Genomic DNA, 19909 nt, shown 5'->3' with positions numbered 1-19909 from the left:
TCTATTTTTATGACTGAAAATGGATAGGCGTCTTAAAAAAATTAGTCATGGAGAAAACTTTGATTTTCAGAAGCAAAGCTGAATTCAGTATCTCATTTTATTTCTAGACACTTTTGATTACCAAATCACAAATGCTTGAAATTTAGTTTGAACCATTTAATTCAGATTAAAAGCCTGAGTTGTTAGGCAAATAATCTTTGGATAAGCAAAAGCATTTGGAAAAAAATGAAAAAAATAACAGTGAATTAGTTTTCTTTGGATGAAAATGCAATCCAATCAACCAAGTGACCAAAAGTCAACCAACAAAAGCCACCAACAAATGCTGCTCCACTGGGAAGAATTAGGATTTGGGAAGTGCTTGGGGTGGGTAGGGTGCTCTCCTTAAGGTATTACAGAGCCTAATGCAGTATCAGGAATAACCAGTGTGACTGTGACAAACCAGAAAATGGTATATAAGATTGTGTTTAGCACACTATATGAATTCCAAATCATTTCCTAATATTTGATAGAGTGACAGGATATGGCTAGGTGCTACATGTAATAGCCAAAAAGCCTCCTTTTGTGAGTGATTATTACCACCTTGGAAGTTGTAACTATGAAAATACCTGTGAAATCTTTAAGCAATGTTTCTGATATTGGAGGTAGAAGAAACTAGCCATTCAAATTTCCAGTGTCCTTATAATGGCTAATGAAGTTGGGCCATGATTAAAGAAGCTTTTTATCATAGGAAAGTACTAATTAATTCTTTTATATAAACTAAGCAAAGATTTTGGCAAGATAATTAAGATTTTAAAAGAGATATATTTCCAACAAAGAAAGAAGATCCTCTGAGGCCAGATGCTATGGACAGTGAAGGGGAGAGAGGACCACATGAACCTGGCTTTGTTGTGAGTCCTTGCAATCATATTTGCAGTAAGGGTATGCCATCTTTCATAAGCTTAGATAAGATTGCTGGCTGCCATGTTTAGCTATTGGAGGCCTCTTCCTAGGGAGCATGGTAGATTGCTATCAATCCAGCCATTCTTTCCTATAAATTTACAAGAAAACAATCTAGGCATACGAATATAGATAATGATCAAGAAAATGAATGAGGTGGATATATCTATGATTTATATTATTTGACCCACCTCCTACCTAACTACTAACCAGCACTGAGTGCACACATATGTGTGTGTACACAGACAGACACACACTCACAAGAGGACTTCAAAGGACTAAGAGAGAGTGCCTTTGAGAATCCCTTCTTTTAAGTAATGCAAAAGTGAATCAAATATATCACTGGAAAAGGAACAGGGGATGTGACAGATGGTGGTGGTAACCAGAGGTACACACTCATAAATCTGTGTGAGGTGGATTACCCGGATGTCAAAAGACTTCAAAGATTCACCCTAGTGCCTTTTGAAGATCAAAGTGGTAGACTTGTAAAGGACTCTAGGCGGGGAGTGCCAGGAGTGTGGAGAGAGGATTTTGCAGTGGTGATTTTAATTCATCCTTACTCTGTTTTATCTTTCTAAGATCTCTAAGATTTCTAAGTTAAAATACAAAAGACTGACAACTGAGGCTAAATAAAATACCCACAAGGCAAGCTTCCCTACTTTCTTAATGCTGCCCAAATATTGAACAGTGCTGTTTTTGGCCTGCTTAGGTTTCATTTGGTTTTAAAGGGGGCAGTTGGGGTGCAGGAGGGTTGAGGGCAGACTTCTAGGTCATATGGTTTTAGTCCTGTTCCAGTCATAGAAAGAATAGGGCCTCTAACTTATGCCTTCATTTGGCATGGCAGATTTCCATCAACCTCAGTGTATCTACATAGTTAAGAACGCAAAGTGGATCACTAGCATTATCAAGTGATAGAAACCAAACACTGAGAGTAAGAAGCTGGTTTTGAAATTGCTACTCCAGTAGAAATCAGACTGTCCTTCTTAGGGGGGGCGGAATGGCCCTTTCCCCTTGGAAGAGAAAGGTTTTACCACTGGTTAAGTCCTCAAGTCTTTAACCACAGTAAGGTCCAGCCACATGGCATTATCCTAGGCTGTCCTAATTAGCACTAAAGATTATTCCAAGTCGCTCTTGAGTTCTAGCATCTTAGAAATCATCATCTAGGGTCTCAGAGACTGTACAAAATCAGAGACTTGTCCAAATGAGACCCAGCAAGGTACTCTTCACACTTACTCACCTCATATGTACTGGTAGAAAGTTATAAAATTAATAAACAAGAAAGAGGGAAAAAGAGCTGAGAAGTCCACCTTAGATTGAAAATCTTCTAGAGAAGCTCTTTAAACCCCGGAAGACCTCCATCTCCACTAGGACATGCGATAGGAGGATTTTAGTGCTCTAACAGAGAGAATAGCTGGGAAACTACTCTATGATTAGTGATTCAGGGATACTGGCATACTGACCGTGCGCCGTGGTCAAGCTGATTTACATACAGCTTTATGAGTGAATGCTCTTCAGCCACAGGGCTGGCTGCACTTATCCCCTCAGGTAACCTGAGGGATGTAAACAATGAGACCTCATTAAAATCTCCATGGACAGAGCAAGGCCCACTCAGAGAGGAAAACCGTTCAGTGTACACAGCTTTATTGAACAGCAGCACCCTTAACACAGAAACCAGGGTCCAGTCTCCGTGGTGACAAGGAAGAACTGCACGCTTTAAACAACATGTCTGTGGTTCACAGGGAACATGCCAAAAGGACTGAAATGGGAGAAAAGGGAAGTGATCATGTTTTGAGTTAATGGGTACCATGTACCCTGGAGAAAGCAGAACAGCTCAAAGCATTATAGGCATATTTTAGGGTAGAGGAAGTCATGTTATCCATCTAGACGCATCCACCATAAGCACCGTCCGAGCTGAAATGATATAAAATGACCTTCAGTAAGGATGGGGTCTACCTCTGCTTGGCATTTACAGAGTGCAGAGCTTCCTAATAAAAGCACAATTTCTTTCTAAATATTCCTAGTTCTTTCCTAGGCAGATGCACAGGCCTGTGTGTCCTGCAGATTTTACAGATTATGGTTTTCTTTTAAATTTGCTGGTGGTTCTGGAAAGGCCAACAGGAAGTTACTGAGTACCTAAATCACCATTTCACTGTGGATGTTCTGCAGTACGAGGACCTTCTCATTGCTACTTGTTACACAATTTATATTTTGGAAATAACGTGTACTGCCCCACTGTCCTACTCCTGCGGGCTACAATTATGGGATGGTGGGGAACGTCTTAGTCTCAGGTTCCCACTGATGGGGCAATACAGGAATGCAGGGAAAAAAATTAGCAGTGTGCTGAGTCTCGCAGTCTTCCAATCCTCACTAGGCTATGCCTGGATATTTGTGAAATTGGCACTTTACAAAACTCTCCAGGGAAAAGATGGATTATGTGTATTTTGTAAAATATGAGCTTTTTTTTCTGCTGAAAGGTAATTGAGATTTTACGTTCACTCACTTCAATTTTTCTTACCTCTGTTCTTGCTTTCCTGTAAACCTTCTCCATGCATACACAAACCAACTTTCAGGTGCTTGATTCACAAATATCACAATTTGATCAAATGACTCAGCACCTCTTGAGCCCTGCATGTTTCCAATGCTAACTGTTAGAGAAATATGCTTCTCTTATTCCTGAATCTTGTGCAAAAAGATGAAACATATATCCACCCTTTTAAGAAGTTCCTGTTATTATCCCTATAATTACTTATATGGAAACTACATTTCTAAGTTTGGTCTTCAGCCTCTAGCCTCACAAACTTCAGAAGAGGATTCACCAGAAGAGGATTCTTGTATATCTGGAGCCTCAAATAATGAGATATTTCAGAATCTATATAATAACATGCCATCACATCTTGAAATTCCAACTTCCTGGTGCTAAAACGTGACTCACTCAGTGGGATGAATACATGTGCAGCCATAGTAAAATTAAAACATACCCCACATTCTTACTGTGAGGAGATTAGAAATGCAGGTTTCCAGAAATGACATGAACCCCCAAAGCCATCCCAACCCTCTTTAAATGTTTCCAAATAACTGAAAACTGTGATGGATATGTACCAGTTAGTTTCCAATAATAGTCTTCTGCACTTGACTTACAATAGAATTTTTTTTTTTACCATAGAACCAAGGATTATTTTATAATAGGACTTATTTTATAATAAAATTGGAACTTACCTCCTGGTAATAAAAGGACTTCCTGAGGAGGGAACAGAGTGGGAGAACAGGGTGTCGTTCATGCTGGTCACAGGTCTGGGAGGCCTAAAACAGAGTAGTGTGTGTGGACAGTTAAAGTGAAGCAAAGTCCCGAATGAAAAACTATCCACAGTCCTTGAGGAGAGGGGATGGGAAGACCAGAGTGCTATACTGCTCAGGATCAACATGAAAGTGGACATATTTCAGTTAAACTGTTATGTTCCTTGAGAATGTAGCATCTCAGTTGAACGTGTAAGGGAGATCTCTGGGCAACATGAGCATGTTTATTCATGCCTTGGAGCTTCACTGAATCATGTTCTCAAATGGGTCAGGATTTTGAAGAAGGCTGATGCCTTACTTCTACTGAAGAGAAAAGCTCGGAAAACATGATGATCAGAATCCATATTCTCTTGGAAAGAGGAGGAATCCTGAGCCCTCAGACACTTACCTCTGTGTTCCTCATGACAATGGCCCTTTCTTTCTTTTTTTTTTTGCTGCTTCTTTTATTTTTTTAATTTATTTTTATTGTAAACAAATGGGATACATGTTGTTTCTCTGTTTGTACATGGAGTAATGGCATGCCATTTGTGTAATCATACATTTACATAGGACAATGTTGTTTGATTCATTCTGTTATTTTTTCCCTTCCCCGCACCCCTCCCATCCCTCCCACTCCTCTTTTCCCTCTATACAGTCCCTCCTTCCTCCATTCTTGCTCCCTCCCACCCCCATTATGTGTCATCATCCGTTTATCAGCGAGAGCATTCTTCCTTTGGTTTTTTAAGATTGGCTTATCTCACTTAGTATGATATTCTCCAATTTCATCCATTTGCCTGCAAATGCCATAATTCTATTATTATTTATGGCTGAGTAATATTCCAGACAATGGCCCTTTCTAATATGCAGAAGGGCATAGGCTGCCAAACAATACCTTGCCTTGTGTGCTCTTTATTCTTTTTTTTAATTTATAAAATTTCAAACTTTTTTCATTTGTTCTTTTTAGTTATACATGACAGTAGAATGTATTTTGACATATAATATATACATGGAGTATAACTTCCCATTTTTGTGGTTGTATATGATGAGGATCCACTGGTCGTGTATTCATATATGAACATAGGAAAGTTATGTCTAATTCATTCTACTGTCTTTCCTATTCCCGTATCCCTTCCCTTCTCTTCATTCCCCTTTGTTTAATCCAATGAACTTCTGTTCTTCTTTACCCACAGCTTATTGTGTGTTAGCATCCACATATCAGAGAGAACATCCAGCCTTTTGTTTATTGGGAATGGCTTATTTCACTTAACATAATACTCTCTAGTTCCATCTATTTACTGGCAAATGCCATAATTTCATTCTTCTTTATGACTGTGTAATATTCCATGTGTATATGTACCACATTTTCTTTATCCATTCATCTGAAGGTGCAATGAAGCAGCACAAGGACTCACTGTTTCTGATTTTTGGCTGAACCATACAATGGGGTGCATGATGTAAGGCATCCCCTAAATTTCACTCTATTCATATGATGAGTGAAAGGAAATAGGATTCAATATTTCTTAGCCCTAAACATCAGTTAAGTGCATTTGGATCTCTCTTCTTTGGTCTTTCTTCATTTCATTCTGTCCCTCTTTCCCTATCATGAATATTTTAATTCAGACAAAATTATGGAGCCAAGATCCCTATTTCATGTGCAAGCAGTGTTTGGTCTTATTTTAGGTTCAATGTAAGAGACTGAACAATAAGGTGAGATGAAATCATTCTGAGTCAGAGGAAGTTTTGCTTTTACTCTGATTCCATATTTGAATTTGACAGTATAGAATTTTTTGAAGATGAGACATTATTTATAGTAGCCCAAAGGATCAATTCAATTCATGTTGGCTTGGTTAAAAGCCAAATTTGTAAATAGTTTAATTTTTAGGGAACTAGAGTTAGTTTGGGATTTTACAATGATGAGATTCTGGGGAAAAGAGACTTGTCTACCCCAATGTTTTTATTGAAATGAACATGACACTCCACAGGTTTTAAAATGTCAGTATTATATGCAGCAATTCTTTGAAACATTTTCCTAGTAGCTGGTACTAACAGTGTTATAAGATGCATTATTTACTGGACGAGGCCAAAACAGCAGATTGAGTATTTCATCTACTCTGGATATTTTAACTGAAGTTCTGAAAATGATCTTAGTGTTTTGCGTCACTTGTCTAGGATGTATCTTGCTATAAGTGAGCAACTTGAGGCTGATTTAAAACTAATTCTGCCTTGAGTCAAACACTTTATAAGAAGGATGCTAATTTTATCCAAATGTCCTCTTGTAACTATGAATTTAGGTACATTTGATTTTAAAACATTTAACAGAATGGAACACCTTCACTGTAGCTTTGCAAAAAGTTGAAAAAAAAATAAAGGTGACTCCACACTTCTGGTTCTCTATTGTCTGTTTCAAAAAATGCTTTCATCTTGTTCCATTTGTAATGAGAAAACAAGTGGATTTGGAATGCTTTTTAACTAGCTCGGTAAATTTAGTCTATTGAACCTGGTCATTGCAAAGTTGAAATTGAGATTTCTTAGCAAACGGCTTCATGTTTATGGTTCACTATCAAAATGTTGAACTTGGAACAGAGAATGGCTAAACCTTGGCACCAAATGGTGTTTTCAGAGGGTCTGATGTTCCTATTTCCTCCATAGCCAAATGGCAAGTTGCCTTAATCCAATAAATAGGTCACATTGGGAATGTGGCACATATTTACTCTTATGAAGATGAAACAGTACCACAAAATGGAGAAAGTCACAAGGGTATAGTACTAAGTTTTTTTTTTTTTTTTTTCTTCTTCTGGATAAGATCTTTGCAGAAGACATTTTTATAAAATTGGCATCCTTTTTATAAACTCAGAGTTCATCTCAAGGCAGAAGAAGTTTAAACTAGCCTCATGTTACTTACTTGTTTGGTGTCTCATAACCACTTATAATTATGATTCTAAATCTTTATAAATACATGGGAGACTATTGAACTACTTACCAAGTATCACTTTTGGCAGCAAAAAAATTGAACAGAATAGAGACTGTTAATCATGGCAACATTTATGAGCAATACAATAGCTAAGAACAAAAGCCAAAAACCAAAATGCCACCACCTGCTCATTTCTATTTAAGGACTAATTCATGGTTGGCAACACTTCTTTACTGCATGTGTATAAAATCCCTTGGCTATAGTAAGGGCATGATATTTTTTGTGCTACATGATTCATTTCCATAGGCAAATCTGTGTGAGATAGGAGGATTCAACCTGTTTAAAAGTTCTATTGATTCGGTCTCAGTTTACTCTATCTTAGGCTTCTTGTAAAATGTTAATCTAGTTACATAGTTTATGCCACATTTTTTCCCCATATTTTACGCTTAAAAGTTGGAACCAGAGTCTTTAATAATGAAAATATTTTCTAATTTATTTCTTAAGTATTGATCAAGCATAAGTCAAGTATTTTTGTCTCAATTAATACTTATAACTTTTTACTTCTTAAGACTGGATATGCATATTAGAACCCTAGTGCCATTATTTTAAACACAATCACAGCAAGAAGGGTGCATTGAAGAAGACTATATAATGCTCAGCATCTAATTCCATATTCATGGGCTTCAGAACATTAACCATGCTTCAGTGTTGCAAAGGAACATGCATTCATCCTTCGCATGAACATTCTCATTTTGTGACTTTTTTTTTTTAGGTGGTATCTTTGAAGAATTTGCACTAATTTATAAAATTAATACACTTTTTCATAATTACAAAGAAAAAATGCTTTGTGTTCTGAGTTTATGCTGTAAGGCTCAATGTCCCAATCCTGGCTCACCTAGTGTATGACAGAGTATGCTCATCAATATTGTCAGTGCCTGCTGCTTCCTTCCCTGCCTTTGTCTGAGAGCTCATGTATGTATGTAAGTGACATAGATTGGGATATTTTTGTGAACATGTGTCCAATGAATGATAAAGATGTGGTTTGTACCACAACTGACAAATGGATTAGTAAACTATTTCAAAAAGGTCAGGAATCATACTGTCAGGGTGCTCTTTGTTAGAGACACAAACAGTGAAGTTTCATACTATACATATTCTTATACTATGGTAATATTCCTTCAGCTTGAGACCTTCATGCTTTAAGCCATATTGGGCAGCAATAAATTAAGATAATTAAGTGGGGGTGGGAATATTGATGTGTTTTATTTCTTAAAGTGTTCATTCACTTATTTTTAATCTCTAGATGTGGTACAATGGTTTATTGTAAAAGGACATGCACGGAATGCCAAATATTTTTGTCAAATGTATCAAAATTAGTTGGAAGAAGTGTGAATGTTCATTAACTTTTGAATACAAGCTCATTATAGCAGATTAAGGTAGTATTTCTTTGAAAAAGATGAAAGATATGTCATTTATTTTGTTATTTAAATAATCTGTCTGTACTTATGATGATTTAGAATAGCTAAGTGAGCAGCATAGTTTAAAATTAGAAGTCTTAGAATATCCTCACCTTCCCCAAAAGTATGCATATCTATTCATTATATAGCACTTGACTAATGAAACAATATGAGGAAAATTTCTACAGCTAAAAAGTGCAAAAAATTTCTAATATAGACTGAACTTTCAGCATCTAGAATTCTTATATATTATTTTAATAAATGCCTCATACAATTTGCATTTTAAAATTAAGATGATTTTGGAAAAATATTTTATCAGTGAGTATAGATCAGTATTTTGATTCAAGAACTATTTTGGGACTCTGGTTAAATATATGGAAGTTTTATCAGAAAAAGGCACATTTTGTGTAGAATTTTAAGGGAATTTTGAAATTTTTCCAAGGAACCCCTATGAAGAACCCACTGCAGCTCAGTGGTAGAGCATGTGCTTAGCATATTTGAGGCCTTGTATTTAATCTCCACCACCAGGAATAAATAAATACATAAAATAAAGTACTTATTGTGTAGATATTTCCCTCAGTTAATGCAGCAAATAGCACATCAGATCATACTGTCCCTAGAAATTAAAATTAAAAACATTTTTCTCAGCCAATTAAATAACACACACACACACACACACACACACACACACACACACACTTACACACCCCAACCCTGAGCATTGTGTACAAGGCCCTGTGCTAGGTAATGCACCCTGTGAAACTGGCTTTTACTTCCTGGTGTCTCACTTTCTAATTCTTTCTAGAACTGGGCAGCAGCATCCTCATTCTGTTCTCCTGCAAAGTTCTTAGCTCCAGGTGACTCACCCATACTGTATCATCATCATGCCCCTGAGGCTGCTGTCTCCTACTGGGCCGGTAGAAAGTGTCTCTGGGCAGAACTCACAGCATGGACTTGCTTTCTCTGTGTTATGTTCCTTCGCTAACAACTTGGTGATGTTTCTAGTTGACTATAGGAATAAAAGTTGAGACCTTAATAGGAACAGCTCCTAAGAAGCAGATTTATCCAAGAGGGAAATTTCCCAGATTTATTTACTCCTGGCATATTTTTAGGAGTATAATTTCCAAAAATAAGTTAGCCAACATTCTCCAGAATTGGTTTATATTAGTTTTCTGGATGCTTGGCTCAGACCAGTGTGTTGCCAGAGAAACAGAAGCCACCATTCTGTGTGTATTACTGGGGTCAGTGAGCCCTCAGCGCACGCTCAGGATCAAACAGCACAAAGCGCTGCAGTATTTATGCAAAGCTCATAAATGCAAGGTAACACAAAGGAGTGGATGGTATTTGCTTGGGCCCATGGGAGGAAAGAGTTACTGCTTTCATAAGGGTCTTACCCCTCTAGTGCCTCTTACAGATCCTGTTCTGACCTGCCCAAAGCATGAACTGTGCATCAGTCAATTCCTATACTGGTAGGTCCAGGAGCCTGCCTACTGATGTCAACATGTAAATACAAGCCTTGTGGTGTGGCAGGTCCCACTGGACAAAGGTGGCTTATAAGGAGGAGGAACCGTCTATTCCAGAGACTCCTTGTGAGTACACAATTCCTAACTGTGTATAGAAGCAGACAAGGAGCATTTTTCCTTGGACTCCAAGTTCACCCAAGGGAGAAGCACTTTCTTTCAATCACTGGCCAAACTTCCAGTCCACAAACTCACACATACTTTGGAGAATTCTTCTTTTTGGGTTGGGGGAGAGTGAACTGATGAGGACTCCCACCAGTTCTCCCTTTTAACCTTCTCATGAGCAGACCATGAATTTTCTAAAGTTTTGTAGTTTGAAATTAAAAAAAAAAAAAACCACAATTTTTAGATTTGCTGGTTAATTTTAAGATGACTGCTCCACAGAGAAATGAAACAGGGTTTTTAGATTTGGGACTCAAAGTGCATATGCTATTAAGGTATGATATGCTTAAATTTTTTAAAACTGTGGTAATTCCTTGAGCATTAACTTCCAATTGTGAAAACCCTACTAACATTTATATTTTATAACTAAGCTTTTTGAACGTTTTTCACCTTAAGGAGAATTATGCTAGTGTTGCATACTTTACAGTCAGGTAGAAGAACTGCATAGGTCAACAAGAAAAACCTATCATGGCATTATTTTGATTCTTTTTTTTTTTTAAAGAATAAATTTTAAAACTTGGTCTCTGACAACTGATATGAAATTGCTTCTGTATGGTTCCAGACAGGTGTCAGTGAAGAAGATTTTAATCTTAATCTGAGTGGGGGCCGGGGGAAAAGATACTCACACAATGTGAGCCAAGTTGAGTGGCTTCTCAGGCTGATCCGGAAACATGGGGTGCAAAGGTTCACGGCTGGAAGCACAGCTCAGGGACTTGCTTAATGCATTGGTCAGCTTCTTTGCAGGTGATTTCTGGAAAGAAGAAGAAAAGGAGAAGTGATAACAACTAACCATGATGTAACATTTTATAATTTTTTTTATAATAGCCATTCACTCATTCATTCATTCATGTTCAAGAAATCCTTTCTGAGTGCTCGAAGTCAGGAAGCTTGGACTAGACTGCTGGACAAGCCACGGGGTACCTAACGCCTGCTGCTTCATGCCAGCAAATGCTGTGATAAATGGAAGCATTTACTGAGCATGGGCACTTAATGAGGAACCTTTCTGACAAAAACCCAGGGGACTGGGAAGATAATTTCAGATGGAGGAAACAGCAACTAGAAAGGCAGGAGGAGGAGGAACAGTCTGTTCTGGAGAGGAAAGCAGGAGGCAGGTCACCAAGGTCCCTCCATGGCACGTTCAGACCTGGGTCTTTGTCTCATGGGCAAAGGAAGGTGATGAAGATTTTATAGGGATTACAGGATGATACCTGACTCTAGAAAGATTGTTCCCACTTAAGAACAGAAGATGTCTTTGAGGGGACAGGACTGGAACGAAGGAGCTGAGCAGAAGGTTTGGCAGGAATCCAGGTGCAAGGTGTTTTCAGTGTGGCCCAACACATCCAATTAGAAGTAAAAGTGGAACTACAATCCCCATCTCTCAAATTTAAAATTCACGTTCTGCCCAGAGCATTGTGCCACCTTTTTCATTTGAACTGATGGAATCTTTTTCTTAATGTGACACCATCAAAATTATAAACATGTAACATATTTCTGTAAGATAAAATATTTATCCATATAATAAATCCCTAACCAAATTTTCCCTTTCTGTGAGGAGCCATTTATAATTTTGGTACTTCCTTTGACACCTGGAGTTCATAATTGTTAATATAATAAAGTGATTTTTGCCCTCATTTTTTAACAGTATTGTTGAGAAGTTCTCTTTTGGCTTCTCTTAGGAGATGTGATTCTTAGAGCTCTTAAGTTACCAGCAACAATAGAGCTTCTCCCACAAGCCCTGGGCACTTTGTTCTGATCCAACTTTGTAGACAGTATCCTGTTATACAATTTTAGAGTACACCACACTTAAGAAAGAGGCGCCCTTTGTGGTTAAGCATGTACATAAAAACAACTAAAAAATGATTTGTCTTCAAACATCAACCCTGTAGGATCTGGAATAGAAGTCTGGAAACTGATAATATGTTGACAACACAGAAAGTGTGTGCTTCTATCTTCTGTGCTGAATTGCAGTTTATGATCTGTGTTCACATATCTATCCTCAGTACATGATACAACTCATAGCGAGGGGTGGCTATGACCTGGCAGGAAGCTCTCATGTACTTTGCCTTAGTGAAGAACTCAAAGTAAAAATACGACAGGAGATGAACTATTAATGAGGTTAGAATGAATATCAGTTCCCTATAATAATTCCAAGAAGGAACATTCTCATTTAAGATGCATGTTCTGAGGAATTTTTAAAAAAGAATAAGTTACCCTTTGAATAAAGACTATAGACAGAATTGAAATACACTTACATATAGAAAACTCATACAGCTATGCATTATTTTTTTGTAACAGAACTACTTCAAGAGGGACTGGCAGGGCTGACAGTATATGCTACAAGAGCAACATTGCTAGAACTTTGAGTTGAACTGAGATAGAAGTCAGAGAAGTGCAAACCATTCAAATAGTAGCACACAGAGTGAGCCAAATTTCTCTCATAGACCCAGAGCCTGTGCTCCTGAGAATACATCTATCACATGGACACTCACATGTAACCTTTCCCAAGCTGGTCACTCACATTATTCATAAAAAGTTGACTTGCTAATTATAACCACAGTTTCTCCTCCACACTTTCTGGGGGAAAAAAAATAAAAGGAAATAATAAGTCCAAACTCTTATACTTTTTTCCTTAGCACTCTGTTCATGCACTCAGAAGAACTCAGGGATCTAAGAAAAGTGAAAATAACAATATGTTTCAGCAATTTCCGCAAAACCGAAACAAAATAAAATTTGGAAAAACCCTTAACTTACTGTGAAAATAAGAATGTCTTCCAGAAGATGCTTGCTGTGCAGTTGTTATTTAAATCAGTACTGAATTGTCTATAGTCCAAGAAGCAACATGGTTTGAATCTTCCTATAGTTAAGTCTTAGGTCACTGGGTTCAGACAGAATGAGTAAGAGATCCCAGGAAGCAGGAGAGCGGGGAAGCGGGCAGGAATGTTAGAACAGGAGTAGAAGTTCAGCCTGTCCCTTAACTGTCACTATCCTTGATATTCCCTTTCATTCCACGCAACACTCACACATCCCACGGTGCAGGAACCTTGCCTTACCCATGACGTGTACTCTTTCATTTGGTGCTGGTTGCTATGGGAACCACCGGCATGCCCCCTCCAGAAGCAGTCCTGACAGAGCTGGTAATTGTGACACTGTTGGCATCGGTAGCGAAATCCCATCATGCTCTCGCTGTGGCAGTAGGAACACTCAACCGGATGGAAGACTGAGCAGGGAGTGAATGAAGAGAAACCCAAGAAAACAACAATATGAACGAGAACCAGGAGAATGGTCTAAATGGAATTGCGTTTGTTTGCTGTGTGCCATGATTCTGGAGGACGGTTCATTTGGCTCAGGAGAACATTTAGTTTATTCTTGGAATCTCACTACCTTTCCATGCATGTGGGTGGGGGGGGGATAAAATGAGATGGAGAATAGGTGTCCTTTTAGCTACGCGGATCTCTGTAATGCCATTGGCTCTTTCCACTTTCATCTCTTACATTACAAGAATATAAATTACTCAAACTGACTTGCTTTTCCCCCAAACTGCTCTCTGTCTCCTGGAGACCAGCATAGCTCACTAAAAAGATTCAGAAGCAGAATGGATGGACACAGTGGACTGTCCAGGGGGTAAAGAGCCAATATCAAAGAAATGGAAAATGGGAGGAAGAAAAAGAAAGGGAGATGGGGGAGGAGTAGAAAAAGTGGACGAGAGATTTCAGTTACTTTTTAAAAAAATGGAGTGGCAAATGAGCTTATTCAAGAGTGGCACTGGCTTCATCTAACATATTTTTTCTTCTCTGAAACAGGTGGAGAGGACCCCAAAAGACATGTAAATTATCTGAATGTAGTTCTACTTCAGAGGGTTCAAGACACACTTACCTTTCTTTGGCAGGAAATAAGAATTATTAACTAGGGAAGGTAAAATATTTTAGATTCGAAACTAACAAATGATCAAATCCATTTAATGGTCTACATTCTCTAGGCTCAAGATGCTAAAGCAACAACAGCACACCAGTTCTTGTGTTTGGTAAAGTTATTCTCTGGCTAACCAGCCAGGAAAAATAAAAATGCATATAAGAATAAATGAAGGGCTGGGGATATAGCTCAGTTGGTAGAGTCCTTGCCTCACATGCACAAGGCCCTGGATTTAATTCCCAGCACCACAAAAAAAAAAAAAAAAAAAAAAAAAAAAAAAAAGGATAAATTAAGATAAAAGCAGTGTGAAAACAAAGGTCTAAGAAGTTCTGGGTGCACTGTCTTCTCAACAAGCATCCTAAGCCCCTTTCCTGACTCTGGGGAAAGAAAGACAAGGAGGGGGGCTTTGATCTCAAGCAACTGTACTGGGACAAGTGCCTAATAAACTGATCTCCTGCAACAGGAAACAGTGAGATGGCAGAAATGAAAGAAGAGCTTTACAACTGGAAAATGACTGGTCCTGCAACTGCAAACAGTGACTAAACTCATCCTGTGTCATAATATGAACCGTGATTACTCTTTACTTCTGCATATGAATAAGAAGCATTTAAAAAATCCGGTTGTTAGTAATGGCAGAGACTAGTAAATTCATCCTTTCCATTTTGCCCATGGGTAACAGGATAGATTCATAAATTTTAACTAAGATAGATAATGAAATCAGAGACCAAAATTCTGAATGAGAACTTAAAATGAGCCCTAATATCTACTAAAGAAGTAAATAGAGATTGAGATTCTAGTAAGAGACATGGGATAAATTATGTCCTATTCAAGTCGGAAGAAATTTCAAAGTTTAATTAGATAATAAATAACACCTAAAGATTAGAGGGAAGTACTAAACTGTTCAGTGTTTTAAATTTCTTTAACTTTGGTCTTATATATTTCACATTTCAATCTGTATATACTAAAAGTAAATACTTTTATGCTAGAAATACTTTTTTGTTTTGAAAAATGCTATGAAAATTTCATTACTCTCATCTTTAACATACGTATAATTCTTGAAAGCTTACAATTTGGAGCATATGACTAAAGTTTAGCAAGGTGCTATCACTTAATTTTTTGCCATCTCAACCACATATTTCTGGCTGACTGTGTTGGAAGAAATAGTGCCACATACGCAAAATTGGAAAGTCAGATCTCAAACATACTAGAAAATGTCACATTCCTTATTGAGACTCTTCTATTGAACAAAACTGAGAGGTGCATGATGAGATTTAATAAGTTTTTAGAACTGACAATTCTCATTTTGCAGTGGTCCTACAAGGCTTTATTAAGGAGATAAATTAGTTCTTAGTCTTAATAACTGTACAGCTGGTGATCTGATTTCAGTAATTTTAAAAACTGCCTTTGCTCAGCAGTAACTGCTCACCATTTTCTACATTTGCCAGTCGATGCAGGAGAGGCAACCAGACCAGACACTGAGGGGGTGGGTCTGACATGAGCGTGTCCAAGAAACCATTTAATGTGACCTTTTTCTGCATCAAAAAAAAAAAAAAAAAAATTGCAAAAATTTAGAACAGAGAATCATTTTAACTTACCTGCAATGTAAATATCATTGGAGATAAAGGCATAGAACATCAATTAGGCTCTGATTTATTAAGAAATATAACTTGCCAAATGTGTTATTAAACTAGTTCAGAAATGTACACATCAACTGCTTCATGCACGGGAACATACATGAGACTGGATTAACTCCACCACCGGATACTAGTGATGAGTCACTAGCATCATCAATGGAAAAACCTCACTTTCATATATGACAGGAAAAGACAAAGATTAAAATTCTCCACAGAATTATCCTCAATAGTGCACCACAGCACACTCTATAATTCCCACATCAGTCTTCTAAATTTGCAAACGGCTCCTTCTCAAGCTTCTTCAACTTGCTTAAGTACTCAATATTTAGTGACTACAGTGAATGGCTCTATTATGTAAGACCAGGAGGAGATTCCATTGGGAGTAATGTTCTAAATTTTAAAAACTTCTTTTGTTTCCTCTCTGTATATAGGTTTCCTTTCAATTCAGACTCCTTCTGTCTCCTCATCTGGGTCCTTTCTGCTATAGAAAAGGGATGTGTCATATCTATAAATTTCCCTCAAAATGACAAAAATAAAAAAGTTATATTAAAATATATGGTGTATTAGTATGAATAAAAAATTACATGTTTAGAAGCAGAAATTATTATATTTTGAAAATTTGAACTAGAATATCAAGAACTTCAATATTTTAAAATAATAAATCAGTCCCCAAAGAGATATAATGTATTTTTAAGACTTATAGCTTAAACTAGTCCTTGTAATTCATTCACTAAACGAATGTTTTGGGACTCATTCATTAGACTTTTATTATCAGCGGAAATTTATAATTTTAGTTTTTCCTCATAATGGCTTAAGTTTTCAATAGGGTTGATATCAGTATTACTATTAAAATATATATTATGTAAAGTACTTTTTAAAAAGCTACTAGAATTTATATGTCTAAAGGAATATTCTCTTTCAAAATTACCACTGGGTGTGAACTTTTTCTAATGAAGTATTTTTAACACTTTGCGACTTTCATCCTTTAAACTATTATTATAAAAATATTGACAAAAATTAGCTGATCTTTTTATTCTTAATTTGGGTTACCTCATTTTGTACTTCAAAGGATTTTATTCATTTTAATCCTTCACCCCATTGGCTAAAAATTACTCTGGAAGTTTCCAAAAATGTTATGATTTCTACATGTATCAATTTCTTATCGCTGAGAATATACAAATGATGATAAAATGAGACAGTCTATGGGATATTTAAAATTTTTTAGCATGGGACTATCATATAATTCTCTTTGAGTATATAGTTCCTTTTATTATAAAATAAAACCCAGGCCCAGAATGACAAATACTGCATATTCTCAATCATGTGGAAGCTAAAAAGTTTGATTTTAGAGAAGAAGAGAGTGCAAGAGTGATTGCTGGAGGTTGGGAAGGGTAGGGATAAAGGAGGCAGGGTAGGCATAAGGGAAACTGGGCAGGGATTAGGGAGGCTGGGTAGGGAGGAACAGGACTCCAAAGGGAAATTATTGAAAGAGGGGTATTCTGTCACTGGGGGCAGAGGGAAGCAGGAATGAATTCACAGGAGCACATAAACCTGCCTGGGTGAGGAGCACAGGAGATTGGGGAGGGTCAGAAAGGACCTTCAAGTGGGGTGACACAGGAGAGTTAGCATTTAGTGCAGTGAACCATGTCTTCTTTACTAACAGTATGGATGCATTTATGAGTCCACATAAATTCATGATTCTTAGAGATGCCTATGCAGCTTTGGCCTTCCAGATCACAAGGTACATGGAATGATGATGTTTACTAGCTAGACAGTCAATGCATTTTTCTAGAGGCTGCTATGCACTCATCTTATGTATGTTTTTTAGCATGGAAATATCACACACAATTCTTTTTAGTATGCAATGAATTTTGAGGGAATAACTGGTTAGTCTGGATTTTTAAAAGATTCTAAGCAAACTAATTTATGGATTTATATACTATCACTGTGCTGCATATAGTCTTTCTACATGACCAGAGAGGTATAAACATGGAAGGACCTCAAATCTAAGCAGCTTTCTCATGCCAGGTCCGGTAAAACACATCATTTGGAACCCTAAGTGTGTCATATCATGGAAGACTTAGGCAGTTGTCTGCCATAATTTGGGCTGCCCTGATCACATTGCGGGATGTAAAGAAACTCCTTTCTTTTCTCCTCTGCTGAACACTGGTAAAGTCTGGTGCTGGGTCAGACTTGTGTCTTATGTGGGACTGAGAGACAATTCAGCCATTTCAAAAGTGTAGTGATAATAATAATGATACCAAGAGCCTAGGGTTGTTGTAAGAATTAAATTAGACAAAGAGAGTAAAGAATTTAGTGTGGCACCTATCTCACGGCCAGTGAACATCAGCTATTGTTATTATCCAGGTTGTGATAGGTTAGTTACTGGCTCAGAGGTCATTTGTCAGAGGCTGGAAGAAACACCCAGGGTATTGTCATGAAGAAAGATTTGTTCTCACCTGTGACTGGGAACTGTACACAGAAAGAGAATATCGGCTATTTGAGAGATATTTCCTTAAAAATGTTACCTGTTGGGAGAAACAGGATCTAGCTGATTGTTCTGTGTAACCAAATGAAGGACCTTCAAAAACTGCTGTGGGTAGTTTGAGAACTTCCCGGAGGAATTGGTCGTATCGTCCATAAACCATCACTCCACTGGAGTCAGAAATCATTGAGAAAATATCTGATGGAAGGGAAAGGATGAAGATATTTATTTATCACATGAACACTCTCTACTGTTCTGGTCAACACATCTGCTACATATAACAAAAATGTTCCAGATTAAATATATTATCTTTATGAAAGAATAGTATAAAAGCTAATTTTTATGCTAAATATTCCTGGTATGGTATTTTCTCTGCTCTTTTCGTAGATGATTCTGGCACATAACATTAACTGGCTATTTGTGTAAAATTAACATATCTTGATAAGACAGAGAACATCACATTTTGTTTTGAACTCGGTTATTTACTGATATATAACCTGATGGGGTGATTTTTGTATGTGTAGAATGGGCTGACTTCATTTGAAATATACAAAGAGAAGCACTCCAAAGTTGGGGTGTAAGGGTGTATCTATTTATCTGGTTAGCAATGTTTTCATCTATATTATTGCCAAAATGTTTGGGTTTTGGTTTAAGATATCTGAAAAATGAAAGATGCAATAGCAATAAAGATATAACAAAAACACTCGATTAACTGCCCATAGAAGCAGAAAACTTCCTATAAATCATAGGGTTCTGGGTGAAAGGCGTTTGATTTACGCAGAAGGGTCTTTTGATTCATGTAGTGAGGAGGGAAACTTGTGGATGATCAATGAGGTAACGTCAGGGTCTTGGATTATTCTCCAAAGTGCCTCTGGCTTCGCTGAACCTCTGATCATCAGTTTCTACTACTGTGTCCACTTAATGAATATTAATGGCATAATTTCCCAAGGTGCTTTAGAATTCCTCTTTAGAAATCACTATCGGGTAGAAGGGTTTACTATTAGTTTATCATCATGATAACATAATTGTCACTAGTTTCCAGCACAGCTGCTGGGATAAATGCTCTAAGTCCAGTGTGCTAAACTCTGTTCATTTTGGGTTTAATTTTTCCAGGTTCAAATGTAATTGGACAACATTGTTTCTATACTGTAATCAGGTACTAAGCATATTATGGAGTTTTATTAAATTATATTTTAAGGATGTGAATTAACTCTCATTTTCTTAAAATACTCCAGTTCTAAATTATTTCTACTCTATTTTGAATAGTTTATTAATTACAAGACTACAGAAATTCTATCTGAGGTTAATATCCAAAATATATAAGAAACTCAACAATATAATAGTGATAAAACAAATAGCCTATTTATAAAATGGGCAAAAAACCAAATAGATATTTCCCAAAAGAAGACATACCATATACAATAGTTATTTAAAAATGTTCAGTGTCACTAATCATCATGAAAATGCAAAACAAAACCACAATTACACCTCATTCTAGTAAAAATAGTTATTATCAAAAATTCAAAAGATCCAGGCTTGCCTATAATCTCAGCAACTTGGGAGACTGAGACAGGAGGATTGCAATTTAGGGAGGCCCTAAGCAACTTAGCAAGACCCTGTCT

At 37.1% G+C, this 19909-nt stretch overlaps 1 protein-coding gene across 15 annotated transcripts in view; it reads right to left on the bottom strand.

Moving 5' to 3' along the window:
• Dtna (dystrobrevin alpha) overlaps positions 1-19909 on the bottom strand; it is a 344317-nt gene that overhangs the window by 58797 nt on the left and 265611 nt on the right. For 8 of the 15 annotated variants that reach the window (XM_047525923.1, XM_047525929.1, XM_047525930.1 and 5 more), the window contains exons 7-11: positions 18331-18485; positions 15595-15700; positions 13310-13476; positions 10886-11010; positions 4153-4236 (exon numbers count right to left, since the gene is read on the bottom strand). In XM_047525923.1, the coding sequence (XP_047381879.1) occupies positions 4153-4236; positions 10886-11010; positions 13310-13476; positions 15595-15700; positions 18331-18485 (637 nt within the window). Of the gene's footprint in view, positions 1-2396; positions 2487-2560; positions 2848-4152; positions 4237-10885; positions 11011-13309; positions 13477-15594; positions 15701-18330; positions 18486-19909 lie in introns of those variants that run through there. The other 7 variants (XM_047525921.1, XM_047525920.1, XM_047525922.1 and 4 more) reach the window with 2 other exon arrangements.

Source organism: Sciurus carolinensis, chromosome 15 (genome assembly GCF_902686445.1).
Source record: "Sciurus carolinensis chromosome 15, mSciCar1.2, whole genome shotgun sequence".
Classification (NCBI taxonomy): Eukaryota; Metazoa; Chordata; class Mammalia; order Rodentia; family Sciuridae; genus Sciurus; species Sciurus carolinensis.
Note: the sequence above shows the minus strand (reverse complement) of the source record. Positions and strands in the feature narration are given on the sequence as shown.